At 44.2% G+C, this 17514-nt stretch overlaps 1 protein-coding gene across 2 annotated transcripts in view; it reads right to left on the bottom strand.

Moving 5' to 3' along the window:
* The window catches only part of MAGI3 (membrane associated guanylate kinase, WW and PDZ domain containing 3), a 119175-nt gene that overhangs the window by 11795 nt on the left and 89866 nt on the right, over positions 1 to 17514 (bottom strand). For both annotated transcript variants that reach the window (XM_081120982.1, XM_081120983.1), the window contains exons 8-15: positions 16220 to 16314; positions 15382 to 15570; positions 13251 to 13844; positions 12008 to 12039; positions 9870 to 10026; positions 7475 to 7566; positions 5241 to 5433; positions 3156 to 3344 (exon numbers count right to left, since the gene is read on the bottom strand). In XM_081120982.1, the coding sequence (XP_080977108.1) occupies positions 3156 to 3344; positions 5241 to 5433; positions 7475 to 7566; positions 9870 to 10026; positions 12008 to 12039; positions 13251 to 13844; positions 15382 to 15570; positions 16220 to 16314 (1541 nt within the window). The remainder of the gene's footprint in view (positions 1 to 3155; positions 3345 to 5240; positions 5434 to 7474; positions 7567 to 9869; positions 10027 to 12007; positions 12040 to 13250; positions 13845 to 15381; positions 15571 to 16219; positions 16315 to 17514) is intronic.

Raw genomic sequence — 17514 nt, 5'->3', positions numbered from 1 at the left:
CGCAGCTAAGGGACAGTCTCAAGTCCTGCCGTGGCTTTTGGGTTTGCAAAGTCTACAGGCATTTGCCATGAAGTCTGCTCATCCACCTTCCTTCAGCTCTGGCCTCAATCCGTCTCACAGACGGGCCTGTCCAGCTGCCGAGATCACTTTAGGGCTCTTAAAACATTTCATTTCAGCAAAAGGAAGCGCAGTAACTGGCAATGTCCCCTTCTCAAAGGAATCCTTTGCAACCAGAACTGAAAAGTCTATGAGGAGAAAGAAACATAAAAACCTCTAAAGTACTGGCAACGTGGAAAGGGGCCCAGTGCTTTCCATCTCGAATAGTCTTTTCTAAGTGCTCCCCTCGCTTAGCACTTGCTCCACCCAGGCTCAGGGCAGCAAGGACGCTGGACCCTGAAAAGGTGGACAGCAGGGAATTGCAGAATTTTATAACTGGTATGAGGTGCTACTGGGAACTTTTCTTGTGACAAATGTCACTGGGAAATACATATAATCAGAAGGAAAAAAGATCTGTACTCAGCAGAATACCCATCTATATCAAAACAAGGTCCATAAAGAAAGATCTCTTCTGACAGGCAGGTCCCCCCTTTTCACCGGTGCTAACTTTTCTAACCCACACCTCCTCTGTTATCCAGCTCGCAGCACCGGCTCAGTCTCTGAGCGGAAGCCCCTCACCCCCGCTGACCCCAGGCCCTCCCTCCGTCTGTGAGAGATGAATGGAGCTCTAGGAGGCTGCTTGCAGGGCTCAGCACTGTGAGGCTGCTAACTAGCATTTCACTGAAATGATCAATTCTGGTTTTGCACCGTGACTGAAGAGCCCAAGTACTTTATATTAAATTCCTTGCCAACCTGAGCCTAATTTACTATTCGAGCTGATAATGAAGGAGCTGCACACACTCATTTCCTGCCACACATTAGCTGCTCCCTCGATCTTCATTTTAATTGAGCTTCCTTTCCCATCTCATTACTCAAGTATTAATAAACTTTTTAAAGTTCCTTTTAAAAAAAGATCAAGAGACAGTGACAAACAATTTTATAAATAATGACGGCGACAGCGCAGCAGAAGCTACACCAAGCAACGGCAGCATCCAGCAGCCACCATTTAGTGCGGGTCCAAGCTAAGGGCTTCTAGGCATCACCTCCTTCAGTCCTCGAATGCATCTGAGACAGGAAGTGGTTCCTCCATCCCCATTTTACAGAACCTGGAGCTCTTTGAGGGGAGGTGATTTGCCCAAGATCGGACAGCTATTACAAGACTAAAGCTTGAATCCAAGTTTGCCTGATTACAAAGTCCAATATTTAATGGTACTATTTTATACAGAAACCTATGGCCACAAAACCATCAAAATAGTAAGAAACAACTTAAACAATTAAGTATAAAATATTTTTAAAATTTAAGTATAAACAAATATACACAAATATATTTACTATATAATATATTAAAATGTAATGTAAAATTTAAATATAATCAGTATAAAAATGCTAAATATTTTAAGTAATGCAACTTATTTTACTGAATTTCTCCATATTGCTTAGTTGTTTTTTAAAAAATATGTCTATCGATTTCAGAGAGAGGAAGGGGGAGGGGGGAAGAGAGAGAGAGAAACATCAATGATGAGTCATTGATCGGCTGCCTCCTGCACGCCCCCTACTGGGGACTGAGCCCTCAACCTGGGCACGTGCCCTGACCAGGAATTGAACCATGACCTTCTGGTTCATAGGTCAACGCTCAAGCACTGTGCCGCTCCAACTGGGCTATATTGCTTAGCTTTATGGTGAAAATCGACTCTCCTCTAATTTTTATAGTGCTAGAAAAGGAGTATCTTCAATATAAAAAGTGCTTAGCATCTACCATACTGAGTAATAATCTTTCACCGTCTTGGTTAAACTGAAAGCCTGGATTATTGTTTGGTAGGAGATGAGAATATCATGATCTAAAACGGTTATTTGTTTCTGGAAATCCTGATTTCCAATGATACGACATAAGATCCACCTAAAAGCTGCTTTCTTTCATTTTTCTGAGTCAGGCCACATAATCATCCCAGCACCAGCGACAGTTCCAGTTCCGAGCGTTACCATAGCAACTGCTTATGGAAAATGGAAAGGAGTAGCAGTGAGCAGTGACCTGGTACTGGAGTAATAACTCATCGTGTAGGCTTCCTTCTCTGCACACGTGCATTCATTTTAGCAGGATTCCCGCAAACTCGTTTGGCTCACAACACTTTCCTGAAAGTCTGCTTTTGTCACTGAGCGTTTAGTGACCATCGCGTCTAAAAGGATCTCACTACCCAAGAAATGATCAAATCCACTGGTGAAGGCAAGAGGCATTGTCATGTGGTCAAAGGTTTTTATCATTTGACTTAGAAAAATAAAGTTACCAGACAAACACGATACATAAATATTCACTTGCTGGTTCTCATACTCATTTGAATTTTATAATTATATTTAGAGATAATTACTTCTTAGAAACACTGAGATGAGACAAGTACCTAATTGGTTGAATCATAACAGCCCTGAACATACTGGAGGTGATTCTGTGAGGGAGTTAATACATGCATCATCCTTTGTAGATGAGAACATTTTGCTAAGCCAGGTTCAGGATATTTAGATTAATTTTTAAAGGTTCTGACAAAATTTTTACATTCAATGAAGCACACACAAAGGGAAGGATGCCTCTTATCACTCGAGAAGGTCGCTTTTATTGTTAAATAACACAAAGGACAATTTAAGACATATTTGGGTCACGATTTTTCTATTAATCTGTTTTGCTTCCTCTCAACCACTTCTAGCATTTAATTTATTTCTGCATACATGATTTCTCCTAATTAAAAAAACAACCTATGCCTCCATATTTTAAAAAATTCAGCACTGTTGTTTTACTAATAGTTAGGTCTCGTCTCCTATATACTGCCAAATATAACCTTGATGCAAACCGAGCAGCTAAAACTTATTTCCTGGAATTTGAGATGATACATAAACCTAGGAGGTTTGGTTCAGATGACTTAATTTTGACAATAGAGGAAATATTCATCATTCTTAAAAAGTCAAGTCTCTAAGGCATTTCTACATAATTCCTAACCAGTTGCATAAACCTCAGTGGGAGACTTAGAAAGCTGGACTCAAAGGCTGGGACAACAGGACAGAGCAGCCCTTACCTCCGGGAGGCGGCTTGCTTTTGGAGGTGAGGATGACAAAGCCAAATCCTTCATTCTCCTTCCGCTGCAAGACGACATCATAGGCCTCCTGGGGCGCAGGCCTGGCTGGGACGTCCCCTCGGTTCAGGCGCGGAGACCCGTTCTGTGCCAAAGGGAAGGCTTGAGAGCTGTCATCCTCAGGCTGTTTCTCTGCAATCAACAGGATCAATTTTGGTATTTTTATATATTTGATATATCATAATTTTGGATTACTAAAGTATTTTTGTGCTAAGCTTCTTATACAAAAATTTAATTTCTAATAACAGAATAGAAAATCTACCCTCCCTCCCCCCACTGAGCTCTGGACATAATCTGAGGGCAGATGTTGGAAGCAGCAGTCTGAGGACTTAAATACCCTTAATGCAAACAACTGGAAAAACACACAGTTATCTCACTCTAAAGGGGGGTTTCGGGGGTTTCAAAGCTTCCTTGAAATTTGATAGTAAAAAAGTTCTTGAAGTTGTTGGAATTCCAGAAAGGTTTTTAACCTCGTCCAGTAATTTTAACAAAAGTTGATGATGAGAAATGGTGGTAAACTTCCTTTTAAAGTCAATTTTACTCATCACCGAGAGCAGGGACTGAAACTCATGACGTCTGGACAGCAGCTGCCCCAGGACAGATGCCGCCCATCACAGGTGGGAAACAGCTGCACCTCCCGGGCCTGTCTCACGCAGTGGGGTTTACGCTGCAGTTTCCTGATGATGCCATCAGGCGAGTGGACCAGCTTCGCAGGCACAGAACCAACTGTCGGCACAAACAGCAAACTCTCCTGGGTAGAGAGTCGGCCCCATGGAATCCCCAACAAATGGCCAGTTAACCTACCTCTTTTCTCCATCCTGATTTTTTTAAATAGGCAAATTTTGTGCCATAAATTTATACAAACCATCATTAAAAACTACAACACATCATTACTGATGAGTACACAATCATCTGATCTATTTTGGCTCAAAATCTACATGATTCTGAGACTGCTTATGAATCTCAACAAAGTGCCACCAGCATCCAGTCATTAATGGAAAATCAAGGATTTGGGGTATAATTCATGATTAGAGTGAATTAACTAGAAGCCTCTGATCACATCACATGAGCATGAAACCCTCAAGGTGCTGTCCAGGGGAGCGCCAGCCACTAGTGTGTAACATCCCATTGTCGACTGTGTGTAGTTATGTTCTGGCTCCAGGACAACTGAACGGAGGCGACTCAGCATTAACATCTGGGTGCATCTCTCAATGCTCACCTTTACAAAGAGAGGCAGGGCTCCGCTTAGGATGTTGCAATAAAAAACACAGTGCCTCACTTTTTAAGAGGAATGCAAACATTCATCAAGTCAACAGACATTTGACATCCACGCTGTGCCAGGCAGCTGCTCATCTGAGTGCTGGGATCCAGTGCCCCTGCCTTCAGGAGGCTCACAATCCGAGCTACGGAGTTGTCTTTTTAAGATTGTAAACGGCAAGAATTCACTTCTCAAAATTCCTATTTGATATTCACAAAGCTATCGAGGCAACTGTAGGAGAGACTCGTAAATGAGTGTATGGTGTAGATGCCGGGCTCTGTAATTAAACACCCATTTTAATCCGGGCCCTACCACCGACCAGCTGTGTGTGTGTCTCAACCTTCCTGGGAGTATCTGTAAAACTAGACTGTGATAGTATTTACATCACGGTGTTGTAAAGATTAAACAGAAGAATCCATATGCCTACGGCACAGTAAGCACTCAATAAATGTTAAATTATATTCTACTTAAACTTTTCCAGTAGAAACAATCTGTCCTCTGAATATGCAGGATTTCAGCAGGATGCAAAATCTTTTGAGATTCAACAAATGGGACATCTATCTCAGTATGACTAAATAACTCTGTATTTGTTTTTAAGAAAACAGATTTAACCTGGTAAACTCATCAATATATTAATATAACCTGAATACGGAAGTCCCAAATTTCTCTTTTTTGACAGCAATATTAGTATTTCTGAATCTTTCTGACCTTCCAGAGTAAGGCCCACACGGGAAGCGGCCAAGTCCCTGTTCTTTACGGGGTCCACGTACCTCCGCAGAAGATCTTCCTCCGCACGGTTAGCAGCACGTGGCCGTTGCGAGCGGCAGTTGTCATCAGGTCTAGGACTTGTTTGTGCGACTTCCCCTTAACAGGAATCCCGTCGATGCACAGCAGCTCGTCGGCAGCCCGGAGCCGACCGTCCTTCTCGGCCGCGCCCAGGGGAATGATGGCTCCGATGTAGATCTGATAAGACACAGGGGACAGGCGGGGACAGGCTGGGCTGTGCGGCCCGCCAGGCCCTGCAGAGACCCTTAGCCACTAAGTCAAGGGCTTCCTGACTCGGTGCCGTGCAAACCGACAGACTGCTGCAGTCCAACTACGGGACAGTCATATTTTAGAAAGTCTTAGACAGTGGCCGTTCTCAGAGACGGCCCTTTAAATAACCTCTAGATCCTCTGGATTGAGTACAAAGAAGACAGAAAATCCAGTTGTTCAACAACTTTAAAAAGGACCACCATTGCTACCACCCCCTCAACAAAAGCACGGAACTCAGAAAATGCAATTCTGTGGGGCAGCCATGAAGGCAGACAAGTCAGGAAAGCTTTTCACAGCTGTTCACAGCAGCTGGGTAATTCTTACGCTGCTGTCCTCACACAGCGATCAGTCCAAGTTCAGTATATAACACAGAGGAACATTTCTGGTTCCCAAATGCCAAAGCCATGGATATGTTTAGGGGACAGAGTGGCCTAAGGCTCGCTTGCATCTAGGCGAACATGTTTAGGTCGTCCTGCCGGCCAGCAGTTAAAATCCTATAATCAGGTAATCCTGAATGCTGGGGCTAGTTTCAGAGCTGCTAAAACCTGACGTTTAAGAGAAAGGTTTTTCCCAAGTTGTTTGAGATAAATTCTTAAAATGCCTGAGCAACCACGATGAGTACCAATGAAACAGGAAGCAATAAAACAAAACCATATCATCAGAAATAATCAAGGTTCCTATGTTGGGCCCACACAGGGGAAACTGTGTTAACTGGAACCGATATGCCTCATTGGGACACATTTATACGACAGAAATCCAATGGTCTATTCAGAAACAGAAGAAAGCCTGTCATTCAAAATATTGTTACTCACCTAACTTCCAAGTATCATAATAATGTAGTCTTCCTTGATATTACACAAAAAACCCACTTCAATATATTCTTAAATCCTACAAAGCACATTACTTCTCTGTCATTCAAACTAAAGGCAAAACTTGAACTGTGTATAAATAAAATTCTAGATTTTAAATGCTTTGCAAACATAACCCTCATGCTTTCTGGACAGAAATATTAATTATTTCCTTCTGGCTTCACAGGTAACAAATGAAATGGCATGCAAAATTCTGAGCATAAAAATGTCAACCATTAATAATGAGGTGAATATTACAGACTAGGTGATATAATACTCATGGCTGCTGCCAACTGCTCATGGAACATTCAGGAGAGAAAGTGACTGCAGTACACAGGATTTTGAATTACAGATTTATTAGAAAAGAAAAATGTCTTAAAATCTGTTTAATGAAGGCAAAAAGAAATAAAGAATTTTAAATAAGCATTAGGCACAAAGAGAAATTAATTATTGTCCAATTTATAGCTGACATAACCAGTTTTCACCCCCAGTTTTTTTTGGTTTTTTTGTTTTGTTTTTTTAAATATATCTTTATTGATTTCAGAGAGGGGAAAGGAGAGGGAGAGAGAGAGAGAAGCATCAATGATGAGAGAGTCATTGATCGAGCCCACAACCGGGGCATGTGCCCTGACTGGGAATCCAACCCCGATCGCCTGGATCCTAGGTTGACGCTCAACCGCTGAGCCACGCCCGGCTGGGCTCGCCCCCAGTTTTAACTGCACCAAATTAACGGAGGGACTATGACATTAATAGAAATGCAGTTCTTCTCGTGTTAATGAAACTGTTAGAGAAAACAAAATCTTAAAAAAAATCAAACAAAGCCCTGGCCAGTGTGGCTCAGTTGGTTGGGCTTCGTCCTATGTACCAGAAAGTTGCCTGTTTGATTCCTGGTCAGGGCACATGCCCAGGTTGCGGGCTCCATCCCTGGAAGGGGGGGCAGGAGGCAGCCAGTGGATGTTTCACTCTCACATCGATGTTGCTCTCTCTCCCTCTCCCTCTCTTTCTAAAAATCAATTACAAAAATCAAACAAAACAGAACACAGCAAAAATAACAAATTCTACCAAATTGTCACTTAAAAGTTTTAACAGCAACAGCCAAAGTCCAGTGTATTTACACTTACTGACTGGTCAGGTCCGTCTCCTCCCAGCACTCTGAAGCCAAACCCCGATTCCTGTTTCCGAAGAAAGACATCCAAGTCTTTGGTGTTTGGTGCTAAGGGAAACCAGAAAATATTACATAAATAAATAAATAACTGGGGCTTATTTTCAAAGGGTTAAAATAAAACTAAGTTCAATACTTAGTAGGATAAAATTATCGAGTTCAATAAACTATATCCTCAGCACTTCTTGAGATGCAAAGATTTACACAAAAGAAAACCACCACAGAAAATTCAGTCGTAAACCTTCGCTTTGAGTTCCAAACAAAACTTTCTGTTAAGACTGCTTTAGGAATATTTCCCCCCACGTTCCTGTGCTCGGTGTTACACTGCCATTAACTCCTCATGCCTTCAAATCAATATTACAATGTTAAATTCAGAATTATCTGATTTGAGTTTGATATTTGATAAATGCAAATTATCTAAATCAACACTTGGGAAATCCTGGAAAAGGAGAGCCCATAAAATGCCTTAATTTTACTCCTAATCTAATACCTGTTTCAGAAAAGCATTCCACTTGAACTGCTTGCTTAGCCTAATTTTGCAAAATATTATTTTAAAAGTAAGTAACAGTTAACACCTATTATTGGCCCCATTTTCCAGCTGGGGAAACTGAGGGCCCAGAGTCACACAGAGGGAAATGGCAGGGCTGAGGTTTAAACTCTGCTTGATCTCCAGGGTCTGGTTCTTAACCTACATGATCCTGCCCCATAAGGGGCACTCATCAGAATATTAAGTCAGGAACAGCTACTTCATGACTAAAATTTCATCTCTGCAAAAATATTATTTATAAGTAAGAAGTATTTGCTAGAAAGGGGAAAGAGAGAAACATGTCAGGGAACGTTATAAAAAGTGAGATACCTCGCAGAGTAATTCCTGACAATGTTCCTTAGAAGCAATCTCTTCTGAGAAATACTTCCCATTGGAAGCACAGAACTTTAGAGATAAAAGGACTCATGAGTCCCACTCGCTTATTTTATGGGTGAAGCCCAAAGGGACTGACTAGTTTATACAAGTCAGGCCATGAAAGAGAAGCCTGAAGAAAGTGAATCTCCATAGTTACACTAATTAAATTACTGCCTCCCTGTGCTTATGCCTGGTTCTCACCTTTCTTAAATACGGCCTGGGACGATTAAGATCGACAACTGGTTAAAAAGTATGAAGTCAATTACATAGTATTTCCACCTGTGTACATCTTTTCCAACATGGATTTCTTAACAAATACATTTAAAAAAATTAAACATACTTCAATCTGCAATTTTACTCCGGAAAAGATCTGCATTAGCAAGTAAATGTGTGCGGACCTGGATTTCTGCCTTATGCGCTCTCCTCTCATCGCCTCTCAGCCGGACTCCCTTAGCACCTACTCTCTGGTTTCCCCTCGGGTGGCACACCCCTCTGACCACCACCCTTCATGCCCCTGCCAGGAAAGTCTTTCTAAAACAGCCCACTAATCCCACCCCCCTAGTTATAACCATTCCGTGGCTCCGCATCACCCGCTGACAGACTCGGCCTCAGAACAGCACCTCGCCCTCCCCATGGGCTCCTGCCCTCTGGTTTCCCTTGACTGCCACACCCAGCCACACTGAACCTCTTGCAGAACCCAGGCCATGCGAGGTCAATGGGCAACCACTATTCCCTCTTTCTTTCCCCTCCGCCTGTCCCCTAAACACTTCTTGTCTTTGAAGACTTGGTTAAAACTTAACTTCCCGTGTGAAGCCGTGTCGGACACTTCCTACTACCCATGGTGGTACAATCAACCGCCTCCTACCTTGGACCCACCGCCCAGTCCACCCTTCTGTTACTGCACCTGTCTGGCTTATTTGTACTTATTTACACACTTACTTGATTACACATTTGTTCTTTCCATTTAGGTTTAATCATCTTTTGGGGTTCAGGTCCTATGTGACCTATTTATTTATATCTTTATTCTCATTACTTACTTGGATTTTGGGTAGACAGTAGGCACTTAATGTATGGTTTTGAAACAAATGAATGAATGTTGAATGTGAATGGAAGGAGCCCAACGTCATATTAAAATGAAATGAAGAAATAACTTTTCAACATGGTTTTGAAAGATGGGGAGGTCCCAGATTTTTTTAAAAATTCAAATTCAGCCCAGCCAGGCATGGCTCAGCAGTTGAGCATCAACCTAGGATCCAGGAGATTGGGGTTCGATTCCCTGTCAGGGCACATGCCTGGGTTGCAGGCTGCAGCTGGTCAATGACTCTCTCATCATCAATGTTTCTCTCTCTCTCCCCCCCCCTTCCTCTCTTTGAAATCAATAAGGATATATTTTTTTTTTAAATTCAAATTTATTTTGTTGCAAGCTCTCCTGAAATATCCCACAACTACTTACGTTTATCTTCATATAAAGTCTTGGATTTCAGGTAGACCTCGGAAGGATCCAGTTTCGGGGATCCTGACCTGACGATGCTGGGTGGAAAAGGCAGAGGCTGGGGGATGGGCTCGTTTACGGCCTCCAAACTTCCGGAAGTTTCCTTCTTATCCATTTTCTGAAATGGAAAAGGCCTTCCTTAGTATTTTAAACAGCCTGGTGGGCGATTAGTTCATAAATCGGTTGTCTACACTGGGTATGTCAACTGATCCCGGCTACACAGGGGGCAGGTCAGAGCCACAGCACAGCCGCGGTCTCCCAGGGGTTCGCCTGCATGGCCACGGGTGTTCAGTTAAAACATATTTAACCGGAATTAGGAAAGGCTTAGAGTGATGTCAACCGAACGGCCTTAGTCCTATGTCCAAGCCCTCCTGCCCTGTTCTCACACCAAGACACACGCTGCCTTTGGGAAGAGAAACAGGGAGGTGGCACAAGCAGTGCTTCTAGGTAAAGCAGGAGGGAGACTGGGAGAAAATTCTCAAGAAACCCCCCTCCCCTCGCTGAACCTAATTCCCAGTGATGCTGTTTAAGATAACATTCTTTCTAAGCAACTGGAACAGGAAGTGCTAAGTCAGATGACGCTGTGAAACTCACACGGCCAATCAAGTATCTTAAGGAGAAATGCACCCCTGCTGGGCAATCAGATAAGGGGACACGGAGTAATCCATTTACACAGTCTCTCATTCAGACAGAACCTGCTTGAGACAATATCCGAGCAAAATGAGTTCTTTAATAACATCCTAAACACGAAATCCAATAACCAGCCTAAGAAAATAAATATGGTTTGAGAACAGCTTGTTGTCCTGAATTACTGTGAGGAGAGGGGATTAGAGACGTGTGTGGTAAAATAATTCACACTGACTAGGATGCAGGGAGCAGGGAGGGGACGGGCACTACAGTGTTGTGCCAGAGGGGACCCCTCGCTGATCCAACCAGGCAGGTGGCGGGGAGGTGAGAGCAGCCCCTCCCCTTTGCCCCAGGCGTCCTGGGATTCTGCTCAGGCAGTGCGGGTCATCGGAGACCTCCATCAGTTATAAAACACGAGGGTCACCGTGGCTGCACCAGCATCCATTATAAAATACACCTCTCGGCGCAGGAGAGGAAAATGATTCCTAGAGGAGCCAGACAAATGTAGGGAACTACACTGCAAATTTAACTGAATAGGCAAAAAAATAAAATAAAATATTTTTGTCCACACTGGACCTGAGGGGCACGGTCTATAAAAGTGCAGAGAGCTTCTTTCCTTTGATCCACAAAACAGCAGGTTTGCAGAGCATCCCATTAGGTGGGCGAGAAAGGATCCAGCCATTTTACCTCTGATGGTCTTTCCTTGCCGGCCTGTGGGTGAAGGTTACGGAGGCGACCTTTCGATTGTGAGAGGACAGACTCCAACTCAAGCAAACTACAGCTCGTCAGGATTTCACACACAGCTGCCTGCGCATCCACACCCCAGAACTGTGCTACTGAAGTGCCACACGCGCACCTCACAGTTTCTTTTGTAGCATCACCTGGTGCATCCTTTTGTAGGTCTCATTCTCTATACAGGTTGTCCAGGGGGCTCCTCAGCTACTCAGAAAGGTGCCAAAGAGAACACGGCTTCACGCCTGACAGCCTATCGCCTTGACAACACACAACTGAGCACAGGCGGCCACGAATCTCGAGAAAGTCTTGTTCAGTCCGACATGGGAGAAGTTACCTAAATGTGGGCACCTACAGACCCCATGAGATTAGGTGAGGCCACCATGGCTCCTTTTGGAAACAGGGAGATGTAAGTTTCTCTCTGCCCTCCACGTGCTCCTCTCAGAGAAAGAACCCTGAGCAGCACTCCCTGTGTCCCCATTTTACTGCTTAGAGGACAGGATCATTGGCTGTACAGTCTCTAGTATTCCTCCGGTAAAAATACTTCGCCAGGAGAGCACATCTCCTCTACAGGGGTTTTTCTGATTCCCACGCTTCCCTAGAGAGTCTGATATAAGCCAGGGCAGCTTGGGTCCTGACTTCCCCAGGCCACAGTCACCACCACGGGGGCTGTCCCTACAGAGGGGGATGGGGCATCTTTCAGTGTATTAAGAAGCAAGTGAGGACCATGGTATACTCACCAGTTTGGCTGTTTTAGTTGGTGAAGAAGGACCTGAAAAAAAAAAAAAAAGGCACATTTTAAAAACAGAGGAAGCATTTTCAGATCACAAATATAGTTAACGTTTATGATGAACTAGTTTTGACTTTGAGTAGCTGGTTGGTTCTCTGACACCTCCTACGAGCCAGGCATTATATGCGTATAATCTCATTTTATGTTTATGACAATCCTAAGGCATAACTGTTTCTACCATTTTACAAATACGGCAACCAAAGGCTCAAATAGATTAAGGATGTCTCTCTGCACCGCAGAGCCAACCGGGAGCAAGGCAGGAAACTGTCGGCCGCCGGGCCCCAGACGCTGTAGTATCTGCGGAAACCGAGGATGGCGCTCGGGCACAGCAGAGATCCCACCTCCCTCGGGGCGCATTCGACCACATCACCCGAAGCGGCAGCAAAAATAGTTCAAAGAAATGAGAGTAAGAGAAAAAAAGCCCCAATGAAGTTAAACTACTCATTTGCTTCAAAAATGAAAATTGAAAGCCAGAGGGATGAAAGAGCGAAGGGGGGACTTTAAAGCATCCGGCACGCGTAGGTGTGGATTTAAGAAACCTATTAAAATGCAAACTTTGTGCTCTGTCCTTGGACCAGGATTTATACTGTCTGAGAGCAGTTCGTGTCAGCTGATGACCTTGGAAAAGGAAAATTTTATTTCTCTCACATGAGCACTGTGGGGTCTAATTAACATTTACAGGGAGAGACGAAAGCTTAAGACTAAAGCTTTCCGAGCACAAGCTACCGTGACTGTTCTTAGTGAACAGGCCAGCGCCCCCCGACTCTGCCACTCAGAGGAGCCAGCTCTCTCCAGCATCCAGTACGTTCCGGAGGCCCAGACGCAGCACCAGTGACAGAGAGAGCCAATCTCTACTGTTGCCATCAACAGAGTAAATGGAAGGAAAATGATCTGCATCTGAAGCAGCACACGCGACTTCACAGTGTGATCTCCTGTCATTAAAGCCATAAATCAGGTTTTTAAAAGAATACAGAGGGAAAGAAATCCATCATGGAGATGAAGGAAACCATTAACAACTAAAGAGTCTGCTGCAAGAGACACCGCTTATGGGAGCGGTCAGACAACCCTCTGGAAAATGCCCGCTAACGATCAGCTGGGTCTGCGGGGAGAAGGCACCCTGACCTGTAAGGAAGGACAGTATCAGATATAAACGCGTGAACAGGGAGGACGTCTCCTACTTGCGCCCTACTCACCTCCTCGTAAGATGAGCAAGGGTACGTCGGCGCCCACTGGGAACTGCTTTAGCACCTCCACCACCTGGAGGTGGGTCAGGTTCTGCACGTTCTGGTGGTAAATTTCCTTAATGACATCCCCCTTCTGCAGGCCCGGGCACCACTGACTATCCAGGATCATCTTCACCTTCTGTCCGGTGGGGCTGTCAGCAATGGCAAACCCGAAGCCCTTAGGGCCCTTGATCAGGGGGACGGTCACTAGTTCGGGTTGGGAGCTGCCCGATGACGCCATGGACACTCTCTGCTCGCTCGCATCCGATGGTCCATTGAGACGGTCACTGACCAGGATGTGTCCCGATTTTCCATTCTGGTCCAGAACCATCGCTCCTGACTTCAAATCCTGAGTCTCTCCCTTGGTTAACGACTGTCCGTTGATGACAGGAGTAGCAGCAACAATGTCGACAACAGGGTCTTCGCTGTCATCCGGGAGCGGATAACCACGGCATAGAGTGAGGTTTACGTACTGATTCACAGGCACCAACTGGAACATCTGGACAACATCTGCGTGGGTGTGACCAAGGACACAGTTGCCATTGATGTCCACAATAACATCGCCTGGTAAACGATAGTCATGTTAAAAATATTAAAACCACCAAATAAGTTCATTTTTATCGTTGGGGGAGACAAAAATAAGTTAAATTCACTATCTAACTTTGAATTTTGGAAACCTCTTACTGTTCATTAACTGCTGAAAAGTTAGATTTCGAACACAGACATGCCATTCTCCCTTCTGTGGCTCCTTTCTAGAAAGGATGTATAAATGTGCAAATCTTAATTATCTTTGTAGCAAAGAGTTATGACCTTAAACTCAAGGGAATCGTATCAAAAATAACTGCAAATTCGTATCACCACTGTTAGTGTATCCTCTGAGTCCTGCCTTCATGGCCACACGAGCTCAGCACGTTGTAGTGGGTGCCCAGTACATAGCGCAGGAGCAAGTAGCACCCCTGACTACTCGTACAAACAGGTGATCTTTAAATACCGCCTTGTTTCCTGACTTTTAAGAAGCCATTAAGAGGTAATTAAAAATTCATAATGTAGGCCTAAAGATTAGAATAACATTATTATGAATATATTTTCTTTTAGCACCCTTTTCTGGAGTTTCAATTTGTTGTCATTCAGATTTCACAAGGAGAAACAAGCAACTAAAATAGTCAACACAAGCAAAGGACATATTAAGACACTGAAAAGTCAGCTAAAGTAATCTTGAAAAGTTGGATTTACTGCCCTGATTTTACACTATTATGACCACTGCCACTTGACATTCATCAGCTGTGTTTTTTTAAACACAGCCTTAATTTTTAAAACTAGTCCTCTGCTGTCTTGTCCATTTGCTGCTTTTATTTGAATATCATTATTTAAAAGGTTATTGCCAGCCCTGGCTGGTGTGGCTCAGTTGGCTGGGCGTCGTCCTGTGCACCGACAGGTCACCAGTTTGAATCCTAGTCAGGGCACATGCCCAGGAAGCGGGCTCCATCCCCCGTCGGGGGTGTGCAGGAAGCAGCTGATTGATGTTTCTCTTTCACATTGATGTTTCTCTCTCTCCCTCTCCCTTCCTTTCTAAAAATCAATAAAAGTCTTAAAAAAAAAGAAAAGGTTATTGCCCGGCTGGCATGGCTCAGCAGTTGAGCATAGACCTAGGATCCAGGAGATCGAGGTTCCCGGTCAGGGCACATGCCCAGGCTGCGGGCTCGATTCCCAGCAGGGGGCGTGCAGGAGGCAGCCGATCAATGACTCTCATCACTGATGCTTCTCTCTCTCTCTGAAATCAATAAAAATATATATATGTCTAAAAAAAAAGTTATTGCCAAATAGAGGTGATTTAATGTGTTCCGATTGCAGATGGGCTTTAAGAAAATCAACATGAACGGTATTTAAAACATGAGTCTGGGCCCTGACAGCGAGTCAAACCAGCAACCTTTTGGTGCTCGGGACAAACCCAACCAACTGAGCCAAGTGGGCAGGGGCTTATTCAGACATTTTTGCTACAGAAATTTAAAAACGTTTGAGCCTGGGGTGCTGCCCCAGAGGCTATGGCAATAGTAGGTAAGATCCAGAATATACACACACATGTGTTTATTAAGTTGCTCACCTGGTGCAATTTTCCCGTCCTGGGCGGCAGGGCCGTCCTTCAGCACGTTTTTCACTTGCAGGAACTCATCAGGCCTGTCTCCACCGATGATGGTAAAACCAAACCCCATTGTGCTTTTCTTCAGCGATGCTCGAACAAGGATGCCTTTGAGCTGGGATGGATCACGAGTGAAGTGGGATTTTTCCATGTCTGCGCCAAAATGAGAAGTGTGTTTGAGAACAAAAATCATTACAATGAATAGGGCCCTCGAAGGCAATGTTTTAGATAGTCTATGTAATTTAAATATAACAAACCATAAAGAAGAAAAAATGAGAGAGACTCTAATGTTATGGAACACTTAGAATTGAAATTCATAAACTGATCACTGAAAAATAAAACTTTGCAAGTGAGTCGTTTCTCTTTTATAGGATTCGCCCATGTTATCTGACATGGATGAACCCACGTTGCCTGGTTTGTACTTACTTTCTCTCACCCCACGGAGTCCCTTATCTGGAGTCGAAGGGGAGGGAGAGCCTCATAATTAAACTCATAATGAACGAGATCTAATCCTGGGCTGGCCTTAAGCATTAGGAAGCAACGCATCTTCAAATCGGCGCCTCACACCCACAGCAGAGCTCTCCAGTCCCTCTCCCAACAATGTCACACTCCATATACGAGGAGTGTGAGAAAAATCTCAGTATTCTCAAAACCTCCCGGTGTTTTATTAAGATCAGTCCTATCTTCACAGCAACGAAACTTAGATGTTCTCTGCTGGACTTTAGAGCCCCAACAACAAAAAGCTCAAAGTCGCTTTTTATCCATTTAGTACATCAACTTTGCAAGTCAGGACAAGCTCTACCTGGTTTGGAAGACGCAGCCTCAGCCTGTCCTGACTGCTTTTTCCGTTTGGCTTCCTCCACTGGGTTTTCAAACTGGGTCTTCTGGTTAAGGTGACTGGAAAACAGAGAGAAATGTGCATTTCAGTTTAAGACGGAAGAGTTACATTATTTTAAGGTAGGCTATCAGCCCATTCCATCCCCAGCGTAAGGGACAAATGCGCACCTTTAGGCATGGGACACACAGAAGCTGACAGACCACAGTGGGAGGACTTTGGGCGACTAGAGAAAGGCCCAGAGCGATTCCTCACAGCCCAAGCTGCTGAACCACTGCAGCGTCTTCATAAACGCACCCAAAATAGCCAACAGCGCTTCAAAACGGTGTAGAAGCCCTCGAATCAATGCAATGAGGACTGTTGGTAACTGATTAATTTCTTTAAAAGACAGTTAATAGTAGGAGCATTTTAAGTTTCTCCACAATGATGCAGCTGCAAAGACTTTTGAAGAAGTCTGAGTACGGAGCCTTCTAGAACTTCTATGGACTTTTCTATGGACTCACCCACCCAGGGTTTTAGCAGCAACTAAGAAAGAGGTTTGCTTTTATCCATGATCTCACAGAACTACTCTTCCACACCTAAATTCTTCCACCGTTACACAGAGGTTAAATGGATTCTGTAATGACAACCTAAGTTGAACTGGTATTTCTGACCTGGGGGCACTCCCAATGGGCCCTTGGAAAACACACAAGCCTGTGGGGAAGAGCAAGGCGGAGAGGTTGAGCGACCAGCCAGCAGGAGGCGACATCCCACGGGGAGAGTGCCAGTCACAGAGGGGCCCAGGTGTCGTTGTGCCGGGAGGTCGGTCAACTGGGTGCTAGCTAAGGACACAAGACATTCAGACCACAAGGTCTAATGAGGAGCAATGGGAATGACATTTGAGCGCTTCCAAAGCACAGATGTATTTCAGCCAAATGCTACCCATTTTCCAACAGAATCCATTTTTGAAAGAGTGAAATGAGTGAACACCAACAATTAAACATCAAGTCAACAGTTTCAGGTCATGATTGTCTTTAGCTGGGCTGAGTTTTACAAAATCTGCACAAAAACAGTCACACACTTGAATGACTACTTTGCCATTTGTGAACATTGATGGTGGGGGGTGTGGGAGCAGCCAGGCTTCTCTGTGTTCTGGCGTCAAGGGTGCTATTAGCTCTGAGGCCGATGCAGGTATTTCATCTCAGAGCTCTAAAGAAGCGAGTTCCGCATGACATCCTCTGGGTTCTGATGTCACTAAAACTCAAGTCCGCTTCTGCTTCTGA

This window comes from Miniopterus schreibersii (assembly GCF_964146895.1).
Source record: "Miniopterus schreibersii genome assembly, chromosome: 19".
NCBI classification, from domain to species: Eukaryota; Metazoa; Chordata; class Mammalia; order Chiroptera; family Miniopteridae; genus Miniopterus; species Miniopterus schreibersii.
This window is presented reverse-complemented; position numbering and strand designations above follow the sequence as displayed.